The sequence below is a fragment of the Chlorocebus sabaeus genome, chromosome 26, assembly GCF_047675955.1.
Source record: "Chlorocebus sabaeus isolate Y175 chromosome 26, mChlSab1.0.hap1, whole genome shotgun sequence".
Lineage (NCBI taxonomy): Eukaryota > Metazoa > Chordata > Mammalia > Primates > Cercopithecidae > Chlorocebus > Chlorocebus sabaeus.
This window is the reverse complement of record NC_132929.1, coordinates 37,569,915-37,587,849: the sequence shown is the minus strand read 5'-3', so window position 1 is coordinate 37,587,849 and position 17,935 is coordinate 37,569,915. Positions and strand designations below refer to the sequence as shown.

The 17,935-nt window shown below is 35.7% G+C and overlaps 1 protein-coding gene across 6 annotated transcripts in view; it reads left to right on the top strand.

Annotated features, from left to right (window-relative positions):
• Positions 1-17,935, top strand: part of VPS13C (vacuolar protein sorting 13 homolog C) — a 184,975-nt gene that overhangs the window by 48,769 nt on the left and 118,271 nt on the right. For all 6 annotated transcript variants that reach the window (XM_008016378.3, XM_008016380.3, XM_073012202.1 and 3 more), the window contains 6 exons: positions 7,414-7,543; positions 8,138-8,232; positions 13,482-13,624; positions 14,474-14,666; positions 16,058-16,172; positions 16,816-16,952. In XM_008016378.3, the coding sequence (XP_008014569.3) occupies positions 7,414-7,543; positions 8,138-8,232; positions 13,482-13,624; positions 14,474-14,666; positions 16,058-16,172; positions 16,816-16,952 (813 nt within the window). The remainder of the gene's footprint in view (positions 1-7,413; positions 7,544-8,137; positions 8,233-13,481; positions 13,625-14,473; positions 14,667-16,057; positions 16,173-16,815; positions 16,953-17,935) is intronic.

Sequence of the window (17,935 nt, the reverse complement as noted above, 5' to 3'; positions counted from 1 at the left end):
CTTGGGTCACTGCAACCTCTGCCTCCCAGGTTTCAAGCCATTCTCCTGTCTCAGCCTCCTGAGTAGCTGGGACTAGAGCCATGTGCCACCATGCCCGGCTAATTTTTGTATTTTTGGTAGAGATGGGGTTTCACCAGACTGGCCAGGCTGGTCTTGAATTCCTGTCCTCAGGTGATCCACCCACCTTGGCCTCCCAAAGTGCTGGTATTACAAGCATGAGCCACTGTTCTCAGCCTGTGTATAACTTTAGATTCTTCAAAAACTTAACTACTGATAGCCTACTGTTAACTGAAAGCCTTATTGATAACAGTCAATTAACACATATTTTTAAATGTTGTATGTATTATACACTGTATTCTTACAATAAAGTAAGCCAGAGAAACGAAAATGTTGTTAAGAAAATTAGAAGGAAGTGAAAATATATTTACTATTCAGTAAGTAGAAGTCAATCACTATAAAGATCTTCACATTGAGTAAGCTGAGTAATGGGAGGAGGAAGAAGAGGATTGTCTCAGGGGTAGCAGAAGCAGAAGAAAATCCTAGTATTAGTGTACTCATGCAGTTCAAACCCATATTGTTCAAGGGTCAACTGTACACTTGTTCATTTATTCTGTTATGCTTGCATTATGGCTAGAGTATAGACTTGGGAGTCAGGTGGTCTGGATTCTGATCTCAGCTTTGCCATCTATTAATTATATGATTTTGGGCAATTTGACCCCTCTGTGCCTTAGTTTCCTGATTTTTGAGATGAGATTAATTAGTAGAACCTACATCTTAGGATTATCGTTAGGAGTACCTGATAATTCATTTAAAACACTTAAATTATTATGTGCACATAGTAATGACTACATGATTTTTTTCATTGTCATTATCGTTTGCATTAGCCCGCAGAAATGAACAAAACAGGCAAAAATCTTTTATTTATATTGTAGTAGGGGATAAGGTTAATAAGTACTTCGATAAAAATAAAGTAGGAAAGAATACAAGGAGCGCTGAAGCTAGGAAGTGATAATGATTTGCAGTTTTAAACAGTGTTGTCAGGAAGAGCCTCACTAAGAAGGAAACATTTGAGCAAGGACCTGAAGAACATGGGGCAGTCAGCCAGAAGGATATTTAAGGGAAAAGTATAACCAGGCAGAAATAATAAAGTGTAACTGCTTAAGGGTTTTGGGGTTGGAACATACCTGGCTCATTGAGGAAACTAACTGGAGTCCTGAGAGAGGGAAAAGTAGTGGTTAATGAGGTCAGAGAAGAAAGGTAGCAGAGGAAAGGGAGGGCTGCACGTGGGAGTTGAGGAGATTGCCAGATTGTGTAGCAGCATCTACAAGCCATTATGTGGGTTTTGGTTCTTATTCTGAATTGGGAAACCAATAGTAGGTTTTGAGTACAGGATGATATGATCTGACTTAAGTTTTAAAATTCATCCTGGCTGCTTTGAAAGCAGACTGTGGGAAGGAAGGCAAGAGTGAAAACAGGGAGAGCAGTTAGGAGGCTACTGAAATAATTGAGATGAGCGGTGACAGTAGCTTTGCTGAAAATGGTTGCAAATAAAGGTGATGAGATAGGGTCAGATTCTAGATATACTTCGAGGGTACAGCCAGTATTTCTTGACTGACTAGATGTGAGTTGTTGGAGACAGAGTAAAAAATGCCTTTAAATATTTTGACCTGGAGCAGTTGGAAGGATGGATTTGCTATCAAATAAGAGGGGGAAGGTGGGAGAGAACAAGCTTGAGTGATACGAGAGAAGACCAGGAGTTCAATTTGGGACTTAATTATGTTTTAGCTCTTAGACCTCAGAGGGGCAATGGAGTAGGCAATTATGTGGAGTTCAGAAGAGGAATCTATGCTGGATATAGAAATGTAGGAAGGGTCAGCGCATGGATTTCTTTAAAGCCATGAGATTGGATGAGATCACCTCAGGAATTAGTATAGCTAGAGAAGAGGAGGGTTGCAAAGATCCAAAGCATCCATTGTTACAATCAGAGGGATGGGAAAGAACCAGCAAAGGAAGGGATTGCCATAGTTGTAGTAGGGAAGCTGTATGAATGTAACACCTTCAAATTCAAGTGGAGAAAGAATTTCAAGGTAGAGAAAGTGATCAACTGTGAAAGATGCACCTGATTTTTTAACTAAGATAGGACAGAATTGACCATTAAACTCACTAAATATGGGATATTTTAGCTATGACATTTTTCAAGTAATTTTTTGGCACCAATTTCTTTTTATTCTCTTCTTTTGTACTCTTAATTGTTTGGACTCTTAATTTTATATTCTATGCATATATATATAAAAATATATAAAATATAGGCAAAGATGAAAATACCCATATATATTAGATATATATATTCATACATAAGAGATGTGTGTGTGTATATATGTGTATATGTGTGTGTGTATATATATGTATGTATTTAGACCTTTTGGTACTCTGTTCATTTTTGTCCTGCAATCTTTTTTCTCTCTCTAAGGCTAGATAATTTCTATTGATCTATCTTCAAGTTCTCTCTTCCTTTTGTCATCTTCATTTTGCTGTTGAACCCATCTTGGGAATTTTTAATTTCAGATAATATATTTTTCAGGTCTGAAATTACTATTGAGTTTTTTTTTTTTATAGTTTGCATTTCTCTTTTGAAGATTCCAATCTTTTTAGTAATTTCCAGTGTGTTTGCCTTTATGTCAGGTAACAGTGGCTCTCTGATAGTTCCAGCTATCAGACATTGAAGTTATCTGATTGTTGGCATCTGATGATTATCTTTCCCTTGAGAATTAGTTACATTTCCGGTTTTGTTTGTTTTCGTATGTCAAGTAATTTTGGATTGTATTTTTGACATTGTGATTATTATATAATCTCTGAATCTTGTTATAATGCTCTGGAAAACGTTGACATTTTGTGTTAGTGTACAGCCTAGTTAGGTTCTGAATGTAAGTTGTGTTTGCCTTCTGTGGATGGTGGTTCAGATTTCAATTCAGCTCTTTAAACCTTTGGTATGTAAGTTTGAGTTTGTTTTACTCATGAATAATACAGGGGTTAGTTTGAGACTTGCACAGGTGGTTGATATTAGTTGGGGTGGCTAAAACCTTTGCTACTTTGGTTTAGGTTAGTTTCACATATGTGAAGCTTGTATTAGACTGAGATTTGGACAGGTTCATATACAGAATTAAGAGATAATCCCCTTCTCCAGCTCTTTCCCTGCCAGGGTTTTCTCGTATACATTCTGGCCTTCATGAACTCCATTTACTGGTTCCTTGGCCAGAAATACGGAGTTTTTCTCAGGGTTTTAGCTGCCGGTACAACTGTGCTCCATGTTCCTCTGCTCTGCTCCATGGTGAGGCCCTTGCTCAGGGCAGAGCCGTGTATAGTAGTTTTCTATGCCTATATAACAAACTTTGTGGCTTGAAACAACACATAGCTATTATCTCTGAGTTTCTCTGGGTCTAGAATCTAGGTATGGGTTAGCTGAGTCCTCTGCTTAAGGTTTTAAAATATTGCTAGATGTTGGTTTGGGACTATGGTATCTGAAACGTGACTGATGGAGAATCCGCTTTCCTTGGCAGAATTTAGCTCTTTGTGGCTGTGGGATGGAAGGCTTCAGTTTTTTGTTGATTTCTGGCTAGAGCTGCCCTCAGCTTATAAATATCATCTTCAGTTCCTTGCCTAATGGGCTTCCCAACATAGAAACCGTAACATGGCAGCTTTCTTCTTCAAAAGAAGGGAGAAACTCCAGCAAGATGGTCGCTAAAGTCTTGTATACATAACATATACATTGTACACAGAATCAAGTATATTTTATTACCTTTGCCATATTTTATTGTTTAGAAACTAGTTGCAAGTCAAGGGCAAGAACATTAGAAATGGGAGATTATGGTGGTGGTGTGGGATGGGGTGGGCACACCATGTGAGAAAAACAAACGTCATGGAAAACTCAGTCTTGTGCAGGTCACTTCTCCAAATTGTGACCCCTTCTACTGTTTGCCTGCTTTGCTTACTTTTCAAAATCCCGGGTATATCTTTTTTATATTTTGTTCAGAAGTTTTAGATGGTTTGAAGAGGGCTTATGCCACCATAGAACTAAAACTTTCACTGAAATTAGTAATAAAGAAGTCACTTGAGAGCAATTTTTATAGAATAATGTGGGCAGAAACTTGATAGGAATGGGAGACATTGAATAGGAACAGTATGATTCTTTGCTGTAAGCAGAGCAGATAAATGGAGCAGTAAGTGGTGGACAATGTGGAGTCAAGAGAAGGTTTTGTAACTTGCTTTTCTTTCTTTAACAAAATTATGGTGCCCATTTTCAATGCCAGCAGAACCATTTTTCTGACATCATTTAAGATAGCTGAATAGAGGCTGGGTATGGTGGCTCAAGCCTGTAATCCCAGCACTTTGGTAGGCTGAGATGGGTAGATCACGAGGTCAGGAGTTTGAGACCAGCCTGGCCAACATAGTGAAACCCTGTCTCTACTAAAAATACAAAAATTAGCCAGGTGTGGTGGCACACACCTGTAATCTCAGCTACTCGGGAGGCTGAGGCAGGAGAATCGCTTGAACCCGGGAGGCGGAGGTTGCTGTGAGCGGAGACCACGCCATTACACTCCGGCCTGGGCGACAGAGTGAGACTCCATCTCAAAAAAAAAAAAAAAAAGCTGAATAGTATTCCACTCTGTGCATATACCAGAATTTGCTTCACTATTTCTCACTGGTTATATTTAATTGTAAGTGACTCTACAATGAATAGCCTTATCTCTACATTTTTTCAAACATCCCTTATTTTCTCACAGGCAAATTCCCCAAGGTACAAGTTGTTAGGTCAGAAAGTATGACTATTTTGAAAGTATTTACTGTTGCTGGGGATTGTTCCTATGAAAGAGAGGAATGAATCAATTTAATTTTAATCCTCCACGACTTAAGTTGCTTTAGCTTAAATGTGTATTCTTAATATCAGCTACAGTTGCTTAAAAAGTGAAGAAAGAGTACTAATTATGAGATGCAATAGATAAAGAATGATGGATGTAGAAGAGAATACAATTAGATCCATCTAACATTGATTTTTTTCATTGTAATGGAAAGTATGTAGGGCCAGAGTTTAAAATGCAGGCAGAGGATTGGCTGAAGTTATTTACCATGGGCACTTAGTTGGACAGAGAAGGAAGTGAAGGCAACAAAGGGTAATTGAGGAAAAGGGAAAGGGCTCTGCATCCGTCTTCATATTAGGTCTCATTTATATATTTTTATTTAGTTTTGGTCTCCCATATATGTATATATGTTTTGAAATAACTATAGGTTTATAATAAGTTGCAAAGATAGTTCACAGAGGTCCTGTGTACCCTTCACCCGATTTCTCCCAATAGTTACATCTACGTAATTATAGAACAATACCAAAACCAAGAATTTGACATCGGTATGATGTGTGTGTATAGTTCTGTGACAGCTTTCATATTTTTAAATGTTAATTCTTATTTTTAAGTGGGGATTGACAAACATAGGAAAACTTTTCTTCACTGTTCTTTGTTACTTCATTTTCTTCAAAGCCTTTCTTATTGTTTGAAATTAGTATTTTTGATTGTGTGCTTTCCTACTAATTCATCTCTTTTTCTCTTTATTATGTCTAAAATTTTCAGTTTATTTTGAAATTCCTTGAAATTTGTAGTGTGCTGATCACACCTTTAAGGTTTCAATGCTAATGCTAATAATGGCTTTATCTTTCTTTTAAAGGTTATTAGATATTTAGAGATTTGGGAGGAAGTTGAATGTTGGGATTTGTCGCCATATTATCTTGATGTCTCTTATCAGGATATTTTAAAAAGGTTAATTTTGGTTAATTTATTTTTTCCAAAATAAAAAGACTTCTTTCCCCCAAAGTGTAAAGAAATGTATTATCTGTTTTTATAAAGAATAATTTTTATGGTAGCTAAGAAGATGGTAACAATGAAAAAATACAGTTTAGTGCCTGCCGTTTTAAAACTTAAAACTATCAGTTTGGTTAAAAGAGATGTTAACAAAATATCCAAATGCTTTATAGCTTTTTCTGCATTTAGATTTATAAAAACTATTTGTAAATTAATCTATTTATTAAGTCTCAGTATCTAAGAGGTTTAAATTTGAAGTCTCTGGTTGCATTTTCCCTAAAAGAATTCATAGAAGATTCTTAAAAGCGGAAACACTCAGATGATATACATTTAATTGGGTGTCATTTCCAAAATAGCTCAGTTTCATCTACTTGTGAAACTGTTGAAGCAATTAATTTTCTGTATCATGATCTCTGCTGTTGAAGGAAACTAGTTTGTTGTCATCTCAGTGGTTCTGAATCTTGGCTGCATATTAGAATCACAGGGGAATTAAAAAAAAAACAAAAAACAAAAAACAGTGCCTACCTAGAACCCACTCTCTCAAGATTTGATTTAATTGTTGTGTGGTGGGGCTTTGGTTTTGACATTTTTTCTCATAAAGCTTCTAGATGATTCTTTTGTGCAGCAAGGATTGAATCCCACTGAGCTGTGGTATCCACAATAGCTGATTTGTCATTCATTTTCCTCTTGCAGTTTCAAACAGGGCTTGAAAATGTACACGCTCATTCATAGCTTGTGACAAAAGTTTAACATTTTGCCCATCCTTAGTCTTTACATTCACCAATCAAACCTATTCTCTTTACTATAGAATTCAACTCTACTTTCATCTTCTCTTTTGTATTATTCCACTTTTTATTACACACAGAGGCTTATAATATGTTATCCATTCACTACCATTTTAAAATACTTTAAGTGGAAAAATTATTGAAATTTACTTATTCAGGGAATGAGAACGTAGAATCTAAATTACTTATCCCCTTTATTTTCTTTATCCCTGTTTTCTGCCTTTGGTTATTCGTCTATATTTCTCTGAAAAGTGGGAAAGAGAAGGAACGATAGAAAATCTAGTCAGGATTTGTTGAAAAAAGAGGGTGAAATGAGATTCAAGGACTATTTTAATTTATATCCCTCCTTCTGCCATTGTCTTAGTTAGCAAGCCAGCAATATATATGAATTGTGAAATATAATTGTTTCAAATTAATACTTTTTTTGGGTGTGTTCCCTTTCAAGGAACTTTTCATTTTATAAACATGGAGTTCTAGTAGCTCCTTAACTTAAAAATTTGGAAGTGACGTTGTTTAGAAATATTTTAGTTGGAACCTTAACTATATAGCTCATAACATGCGGCCTCGTCAAAATGCTATCAGTTGGTGTGAGAAGTATTAATAAACTAACAGGGGGACTACATTTAACTAAATTATGTTGTGAGCGTCATTTAAGATCTTGACTGGTTCAATCTTACGTAGCGTTAAAGAAAAAATGAACCATTATTTTTTTCCAGGCTATACCTGAAAATGAAGAGGGCAACATTCTTCAAGTAAATTTTTTAATTTTTATTTTTTAGGTGATTCGGTCTGGGCAAAAATTAAGGAAAAAGTCTGCTGACACAGGCGAGAAACGTGGAGGCTGGTTTAGTGGGTTTTGGGGTAAGAAAGAGTCTAAGAAAAAGGACGAAGAATCATTGATTCCTGAAAGTAAGTTCCAAGTCAGATAAGTTATTGTACAGTGTTAAGTGAAAAACAAAAAAACAAAAAACAAAAAACCACTATGTAAATTATATCTTCCTGTTGAATTTTATTTTGAAATACATTTGAAATAAATTAGCTCAGTATAGCAAATATGTAAGCAGACACATCAAACTGGAATATTCCTATGTTTATCTAAAATAAAACTTAGACTAAAATAAAACTTTGATTTTTTGTTTGTGAAATAATATTTATGTCAAATTAAAAAATTTAAATTTAGAGGTCTCAACATTTAGCATTTTTTGTTACCTTTTGCATAGATATTTAATTACAAGTTTCGCTTATGTTTTAAAATACTTAGGGAATTCTGAAATCTTTATATTAGAACTGAATTTCCTTAATGGTGTCTCTTTGCCTTTTCTTGACCTTAGCAAGCAAATAGAATATGTTTTGTCAAAGTTGTAGTATATTAGCGGATATTACCTGGCAATTTTGCTTTAACATTTGTGTCTGTTGATTTTAGGATACTTGTTAGTTTGGTTAGTCTTTTTAGTTATATCTGTAAAATGGAAGCAATTAATTTCTTAAAATGTTTTTTCATAGGTATTGATGACCTTATGACTCCAGAGGAAAAAGATAAACTCTTCACTGCCATTGGTTATAGTGAGAGTACTCACAACCTAACTTTACCTAAGCAGGTAATTATTTAAGTAGTTTAAAGGAATTTTGTCTCATTATACTATATTAGATTGAATTGGGTTAGAGTTACTGATTTTTTTTTAAGTAATAAAAATATTTTCAATTCCACTCTGCTACTTAATGGTTAAATGCTTTCAGTCAGGTTCTCTCTCCAACTTTATTTTATTTTTATTTTTTGGAGATGGAGTCTCGCTCTGTCGCCCAGGCTGGAGTGCAGTGATGTGATCTTGGCTCTGCCTCCTGGGTTCAGGCGATTCTTCTGCCTCAGCCTCCCGAGTAGCTGGCATTACAGTAGACACGGGGTTTCGCCATGTTGACCAGGCTGGTCTTGAATTCCTGACCTCAGATGATCTGCCATCCTCAGCCTCCCAAAGTGCTGGGATTACAGGCGTAAGCCACTGCGCCCAGCCTCCAACTTTAGATTTAAGTAGTTTTAGTGAACGTAAGAATAACCTGACAAAAGTACTTATTATAGTGCTAAATAGAATCTTAAAAAAATTTTATCCTAAGACATTTTTTTCAAATTGTGAAGCATAACATATATAAAAGAGAAAGCAAAACCAAAATGTACTGCCTATTTCATTGACTAAAAAGGGAACAGTGTTTAATTATTATGAAGGTCAAGATTTAGCATATTGCTGTCACCTTAGAAGCCCCTACGTCCTCCATCATTGCTTCTCCAAAGGTAACCATTATCCTGATTTTTATGGTAATCGTATCTTTTATTTCTTTTTGTTTTTTACTACCAACACTGTTATTTTGTTTTCATTGTATGAATATACCATAATGTCTTATCTGTTTCTTGTAGATATATATGTTTGTGGTTTCTGGTTTTGGCTATTGCAGATAACACTGCTATGAACATACTTGTACAAGTCTTTGGTGGAGATATGTTTTTTATTTCTCTTGAGTTAAATATCTGGGAGTAGAGTTGCTGGGTCATAGGGTAAATATGTATAGCTTTTCTAAAAACTGGCAAACACTTCTCCGAAAGTTGTAATATTTTATATTCCTACCACTAGTTACAGATGCTACATATTCTTGCCACATTTGATATTGTCAGGCTTTTTAATTTTAGCCATTTAAGCGGATTTGATATGTTCCTCGACTGTAGTTTTAATTTGCGTTTTCCTAATGACTAATGATGTTGTTATGGTTAGGCTTTTGTGTCCTCACCCAGATCTCATCTTGAATTGTAATCCCCATAATCCACCCCTCACCGCCATCAAGGGAGAGACCAGGTAGTAATAATTGAGTAATGGGGGTGGTTTCTACCACACTGTTGTGATAGTGAGTTAATTCTCATGAGATCTGATGGTTTTATAAGGGCCTCTTCCCCCTTCACTCAACACTATTCCTTCCTGCCACCTTGTGAAGAAGGTGCCTTGCTTCCCCGTGGCCTTCTGCCATGATTTTGTTTCCTGAGGCCTCCCAGCCATGCTGAAAGATAGTCAGTTAAACCTCTTTCCTTTATAAATTACCCAGTCTAGGGCAGTTCTTTATAGAAGTGTGAAAACAGACTAATACAGATGTTGACTGTCTTTTCATGTCTTATTGGCCATCTCTGTTCATGTTTGATTTTTGGTCATTTTTAAATTGGGTTGTTTGTCCTTTTATTGTTGTTTGTGGAAGTTATTTTTATATTTGCATACAAGACTTTTGTTGTGTTTGTGTATAGATAGATATAGATATGTACATTTTGCTATAGGTGCATGTATAAATTTTTCAATTTGTGGCTTGCCTCTTGATTTTCTTAATGGTAGTTATTTATGAGAAACAGTTTTAATTTTCTACTGATGAAGTCTTTTTTCTTATGGTTACTGCTAACATTAGATCTGTTCAAGAAACCTTTGCCTACCTCAGAGTCACAAAGATACTCTCCTATGTATTCTTCCTAGAAACTTATGGGGTTCTGGGTTTTGTCTTTAGTTTAGTATTCATCTTAAAATAATTTTTGTATTTGAAGTGGCATGTGGGTTGAGGTTTATTTTTTCCCTATGTTTATCCAGTTGTTTGAGCAGTATTTTAAAAATACTTCATTTTTTTTTCTTATTGAATTGAGTTGTCCCTTTGGTTGAAAATAAATTGACTTTATATGTGTGGATATAGTTTTAGACTCTCATTGAACTCTTTGTCTATTTTTCCACTTATGGCCCCAATCTTGATGCTATGGTTTGGCTGTGTCCCCACCCAACTCTCACCTTGAATTGTAATAATCCCCACATGCCAAGGGTGGGGCCAAGTGGACAAAATTGAATAATTGGGAGCGTATCTCCCATACTGTTTTCGTGGTATTGAGTCAGTCTCCTGAGATCTGATGGTTTTATACATGGGAGTTCCCCTGCACAAGCTCTCTTGCCTGCTATGTAAGACGTTGTCTTTGCTCTTCCCTTGCCTTCTGCCATGATTGTGAGGCCTCCCCAGCCATGTGGAACTGTGAGTCCATTAAACCTCTTACTTTGATAAATTATCCAGTCTCAGGTATGTCTTTATTAGCAGCATGAGAATGGACTAATGTACTTATTATTATAGTTTTATAAGTCTTAAAGTAAGACCTCTGACTTGTTTTTCTTTTTTTTTTTGAGACAGAGTCTCGCTCTGTCACCTAGGCTGGAGTACAGTGGTTCAATCTCAGCTCACTGTAAGCTCCGCCTCCTGGGTTCATGCCATTCTCCTGCCCCAGCCTCCCGTGTAGCTGGGACTACAGGCTCCCGCCACCACGCCCGGCTCATTTTTTGTATTTTTAGTAGAGATGGGGTTTCACTGTGTTAGCCAAGGTGGTCTCGAACTCCTGACCTCGTGATCTGCCCGCCTCAGCCTACCAAAGTGCTGGGATTACAGGCGTGAGCCACCATGCCTGGCCTCTTTTTTTTTTTTTTAAGAGTGTTTTGGCTATTTTAGGCCTTTTCCACTTATATGTACCTTTTAGAATCATCTTATCAGTGTTTTCAAAAGTACATGCTGCTTTTGTTAGAGATTACATTGAATCTGTAAATTATTATGGGGGCAGTTGTAATTTTAGCAATATTGAATATTCCAGTCACATAATTCCTTTTTGTGTCTCTGACCATCTGTCAGTAATTTTCCTTCTACTTGAACAATGCCGATTATATTATTTTGTTAAATGCAGTTCTGCTGGTGACAAGTTTTTAAATTTTTTTTTTTGTTTTTCTGAAAATGTCTATTTTTCCTTATTTCTTGAAGGATACTTCTGTGTATAGAATTCTAGGTTGTTAATGATTTTCTGAGTTTTGAAGATATAATTTCATTGTTGTTAGGCCTGCATTTTCTTTTGTGTATTCAGCTGTTAGTCTTACTGTATCACTTTGAAGGTAATTTCCACCCATCTCTCTCATTTTTCTATTTTTAAGAAAATCTCTTTACCTTCGATTTTCAGTAATTTTACTGTGATGTGACTAGATATGTATTCATTTTTGTTTATACTGTTTGGACTTCTTCCTGTTTGGACATCTTGAGGTTTCATCAATATGGGGAAAAAATCCTCACTTCCCAGTTTTATATCCCATCATTCTTTTATACTTCATCCTTTGGGACTTCTAATGTACATAGTAGGCTCTTTTCATAATATCATGTATGTCTTATTTTCTCTGAGGTATTTCCAAGTTCTTTATCTGTTTATTCTTTGGCTAGTTTCCTCTAATTCTCTCTTCAGCTCTTTGTATATTACTATTAAACTCATTTATTGAATTCTTAATTGGTTTTTGTCTATTTCAGTTCTTGAATTTCTATTTGGTTCTTTTTTTATAGCTTCCAAGTTCTTGCTAACATGCTGTTTTATCTTTTATGTCTTTGACCCTAATAAATCTAGTAGTCTGAGTAAGTCTAAAATTAGACTCTTGATGTCTAGAGCTCCTGTGAATCTATCTTCTGTTGTTTCTGCTGGTTTTTGTTCCAATTGGTCATGAATCTAGTTAGCCTGTGTGTGTGTGTGTGTACGTGTATGTGTGTACGTGTGTGTGTATGTGAGAGAGAGTGTGTGTGTATGTGTATGTGTGTACGTGTGTGTGTGTGAGTGTGTGTGTGTACGTGTATGTGTGTACGTGTGTGTGTATGTGAGAGAGAGTGTATGTGTGTGTGTGTACGTGTATGTGTGTACGTGTGTGTGTGAGAGAGAGTGTGTGTGTGTGTACGTGTATGTGTGTACGTGTGTGTGTGTATGTGAGAGTGTGTGTGTGTACGTGCACCAATCATTGTTACTGTAGGTATTGAGATGATTTGATGCTGTGCTGCCAGATCATGGGAGTTTGCCTGTTTCCAGTTCACCTTTACTCTTATGATATAACCCTTTAGGGTCCCAGGCAAAATAATGTGTTTTATCAGTGCTTTCACCTTTTGATGGGACCTGGTTTCCAATTTTGACCCTGCTAGCCTAGCTTCACAGCCCCTAGGCTGTCCCCTCTGAAATTTCCGAATACCTCTAGGAGAAGCAGGTCCCCAGATTCCAGGATCATCTCCCTGGTTCTCTGTTTTACCTTCAATCTTGACTCAGTGATTTTGGGGTCAGGATTTATTTTCTCAGTGTCTTACTAACTCTGCACAGCAATCAAGCAGATGTTTTTCCTTCAGCCACAGGATTATTCTGAAATAGTTTGTTTCAGAAAAAGCTGCTGAATTGAATATGCCACAAAATGTTTTGTAATTGTTTCGTTGTTATAACCTATAAAACTAAGAGAAGGCTGGGTACGGTGGCTCTTGCCTGTATTCCTAGCACTCTGGGAGGCCGGGGTGGGCAGATCACCTGAGGTCAGGAGTTCGAGACCAGCCTGGCCAACATGGTGAAACCCCGTCTCTACTAAAAACACAAAACTTAGCTTGGCATGGTGATGGGCACCTGTGATCCTAGCTACTTGGGAGGCTGAGTCAAGAGAATCGCTTGAACCCGGGAAGTGGAGGTTGCAGTGAGCTGTGATTGAGCCACTGCACTCCAGCCTGGGCAACAGAGCAAGACTGTGTCTCAAAAATAAAATAAAACTTCAGAGAAATGAATTTCTAGATCTTTTGTAAGCATCCTATTTGAGTGGACAATTTTATATTGAATTTTCTAATTTATAGGGAATACATTTGTAAAAGAAGAATTTTTCCTTTATGATGAGCATATGGATGCCAGAACCTACCATGCTCTATTTGTTAGGTTGCTTTATAATTCAACAAATTTAAATAAGAAATTATTAAAGAAAGTAATAGTTATTTAAACTTTAACAATTTTAATTTTATTCTTTCTTTATAGTATGTTGCCCATATAATGACCCTGAAGTTAGTAAGCACCTCTGTTACGATAAGAGAAAACAAGAATATTCCAGAAATACTAAAAATTCAGATAATTGGGCTGGGCACTCAAGTATTTCAGCGACCAGGAGCACAAGCACTTAAGTAGGTTTTTAAAAATGTATTTCAATTTTTATTTTTAGTTATAGTTTTAGGCAAAAAATGTGGTGTGTTATTCAGGATTAAAAATGATTAATGCCAACTCTTCTTTAATTTCTCTTACATGTATATGTCAAGATAGTCTTTTTATATTTGCTTTTGTTTTGTTATGGTGCTGTATGGGTATTTCATCATTTGTTCTGCCCTCCCTCCTTTCGTTTGTGCATATTTATTGGATAGTATTTAATTTATAGGCTCAATACTGTGAAAGCTATGGACAAGTACAATAAGTTTTTGTTTTCAAGAAATGTACGCTATAGCTGATAAAAGATATGCAAGAAGTTAATAATTCGAGAACTATATGACATTAGATAGCTCTAGGGTGAGAAGGTGTTGTAAAATTAAATGCCTCATAGTTAATGCCACACAAGCTTAGTTGTGGAAGAGAATAACTGAGCTAGGAGAAGGTCTAGGTTAGCCGAATGGAAATGACTAGGAGAAGCTGGAATGGAGTAAGAGGGTGTTAAGGGTGGCATAGAAGTAGGGAGAGGAGTTCATAATATCATGTGATCTTTTATTCATACAACAGTGATCAGAACTTTTACAGTATTCTAAAGTTGGCTAAAGTGAGTTTTTCATGTAGATGAAAGGAGTTAATTAAAACAACAAGAGCAGCAAACCAGATTGTGTGTGAGCAATTGAATGCCTGGATAAGAAAGTTGAGCTTCGGCTTTAGATAAGATGCATGGATGGTCCTGGTTCTCAAAGAAGTGTTTAAAGGGAAATTTGTATTTTAGCCCATTAGATTACAAAAGACCTTATCTGTGTCTTTCCTTGTTCTTCATTGGATTATAGGGTAGAAGCAAAATTAGAACACTGGTATATAACAGGTTTGAGACAGCAGGATATTGTACCATCACTTGTGGCTTCAATTGGTGACACTACATCATCCTTGCTTAAAATTAAATTTGAAACCAATCCAGAGGATAGTCCTGCTGACCAGACTCTGATTGTTCAGTCTCAGCCTGTGGAGGTCATCTATGATGCTGTAAGTGCAAGGAGAAAGTAACTCTTTGTTTAAACCGTCTTATACTTCTGACATATTCAAAAATAAAATGTAAGCATCCTATTTGAGTGGACAATTTTATATTGAATTTTCTAATTTAAAGTGAATAAATTTGTAAAAGAAGAATTTTTCCTTTATGGTGAGCATATGGATGCCAGACATTTTCTTATTTCTCCTCTTTCATATTTAACATTTATTTACTTAATAGGTAAGTTTCCTAATAGGTTTTTCTTGTTTCAAAAGCAGTACATGTTCAGGAGCTAATTTTGATTTTTTCATATGCAATACATTTTTCCCTACTGCAAGGTTTATTTATCTATGCTTATGTTAAATTTAAAAAAATCTAGTATACTTTAAAAAATTCTTGTTTATTTGCCAACTACTCCCAAATTGTTACATGTTGACTTCCTACTCCAGTTCTTTTTTGTGTATTTTCTCTTTTCTTTTGATGTTTGGAACAAATTCAAAGAGCTTTAGGAGTGATTAAAATAATTTTAAATATTGTTAACATGGAAAAAAGCATTGGTGTTTAGATGTTATTGGAAATGCTGGCTCAGGTTCTGTATCTATGGCTTTACCTTTTTCAGGCTGTCTTACTCACCATCTCAAGTTAGTGAGCAATATGGATATAGTTCACTACTCATTGCATCACTTGTAGTTTCGCCCCACCTTGTTGAGATCCCTGATGTAATTTTACTTTACGATTGAGAGCTAAATTCACAGTGTGTGTGTGTGTGTGTGTGTGTGTGTGTGTGGGTCGGCGGAGGGGAGGCAGTATATAAAGACTGCAGAACTCATTATATTTTATAATTAAAAAATTTTAATTGTGGTAAAATACACATAACTCAATTTAACATCTTAAATGTTTTTAAGTTTACAGTTCAGTAGTGTTAAGTACATTCACATTGTTAAACAACCAGTCTCCAGAACTGTTTTCATCTTGGAAAATCTCTGATTTTTAAAAGTTTAAATTTGGCATGTAGGTAAGAGCTAAATGGCTTTCTTCCTCTTAATTTTCTGAACTTCAGAGTGCAAGGGAATCTAATTACAGTATAGAGAAGTAGAGTTTCACCTTCTGACTAATTGGAGGCTAAAACTAGAAGTAATGTCTGCTGCTACATCCATATGACACTATAGAACTTACTTTACACCTTAATGATATATGCACATTTGTTGCCTCTCCAGTAAGCTTGCTTAGGCTCTTCCTTTCTCCAGGTTCTCTTTTACTCCAAGGGGAGATGTAGTTGGACAGAATATCTTTGGAGTTCCACAGTTCAAAACTACAGCTGTTTAGAATTGAGGTGAAACTTTAAAGTTTACAACATGGAAAGAACTATGTGTAACTTGATTATATTAAAAAATTTTTGTTATAGAAAACTGTCAATGCAGTGGTTGAATTCTTTCAATCAAATAAGGGTTTGGATCTTGAGCAAATAACATCAGCAACATTGATGAAGCTGGAAGAAATTAAGGAGAGAACAGCTACAGGTAAAGAATTTGAGTGTCTACATAAGCATCAGCTAAGTTTTAAAAGTTTTGTCTACTTTAATGTAAACATTGTGTTCAAAATATTATGTTGCTTTTTTTCTTTAAACTCAGACTGTATTACAGTATAGAGTGAACATGGCTTATTCAAAGTCAAATACACCTGTTAGACTAGGTGAGAAAGAGCATAATATGGGATACAGACGATTCTTCCTGCCATTACAGTCAAGAAGTCGTGCTTCAGAATGAGCCTGAGGTGGAAAACAACCCTCCATCTCAGTTCTTAAGAAACTGTTCATCACACTGTGTGTGAATATAGTTTGAAAGATACTTACTTTTGTATAACATGGCCTCTAAACTCAAGCCAACTATTTTATCCAGTTCCTTAACCAAGGAAATAATAAATTCTTCTATCCCTACATAAAATACTAGCTATGTCGGGTTTACTATACTGTGCTATAATAAATTGTTTCTTATTGGCTATATGCAATTTTCACCTTACATGCTGAATTGAGAATCTGATTTGTGAGAAAAGCTAATACTCCTTTGTAATACTTTTCAAGTAAAATTCTTATTCTAGTTGTTAATAATATGATTACATATTTCAACTTGACCATTGAATGTCATTATTTCTTACCTTCTTTAGGACTTACACATATTATTGAAACTCGAAAAGTCCTTGATTTAAGGGTAAATCTGAAGCCTTCTTATCTAGTAGTTCCACAGACAGGTTTCCACCATGAAAAGTCAGATCTTCTGATTTTAGATTTTGGTACATTTCAGGTAGGTATATATGCATTTTTTTGTCTGCCTATCTTTGACCTGTTTGCTAGCTAACTCTCCAATAGTTTGCTGTTTTTTTCTTCAGAGTTCACTAAACTAAATGTAGACTTATTTTTTTAACCTGTTTTTCAAGCGTAGCTTGGAGTATTTTATATATGTTTTATGACTATTAAAACAAAAAACCTCCAAATTTTCTGTAATGGTAGGTGATTTGACAGTAAGGACTGGATTACCTCTGTCTTTTCCTAATTAGAAAGAAGCATTTCTGTTTTCATAGCAGGGCTTAATTGTACAGTGTTATTTGTTGCCTATATATTTTGACAATAGGAAGTTGTACGTATATGAATATATGTTTATTAAACCACTGTCGGTAACTAAGTAGAGCAAGATAACTTTTGGATTTTGGATTTTGATCTCGTAGAAATCCAAGCCTCCAGTAAAAGGTGACAATTTCAAATATATGAGGGGACTTTGAAAAGTTTGTGGGAAAATGAAATTAAAAGATAAAAATAAAAAACATAAACTTTGTTTCTCAACATAAGATCCATCAAGTTCAAGACACTTTTTTAAGTGATAATACCAGCCGTTTAGTCCATCCCTGAAGGACTGAAGGTCCTAGGAATTTAATCATGTCATTGTAGTCTTTTCTACATTACTAACTGAAGAAAAATAGGTGCTGTTTATAGATTTTTTTTTTTAAGATAAGGAAACCAAAAAAAGTTAGAAGGAGCCAAATTAGGACTGTAAGGTGGGCACCTAATGATTTCTCACAGAAAATCTTACAAAAACTGCCCTCATTTGATGAGAGGAATGAGCAGAAGGAGCATTGTTGTGGTGAAGAAGGACTCTCTGGTGAAGTTTTCCTGGGTGTTTTTCTGCTAAAACTTTGGTTGACTTTCTCAAAACACTGTCATAATAAGCAGATGCTATCGTTCTTTGGCACTTCAGAAAGTCAACAAGCAAAATGCCTGGAGCATCCCCAA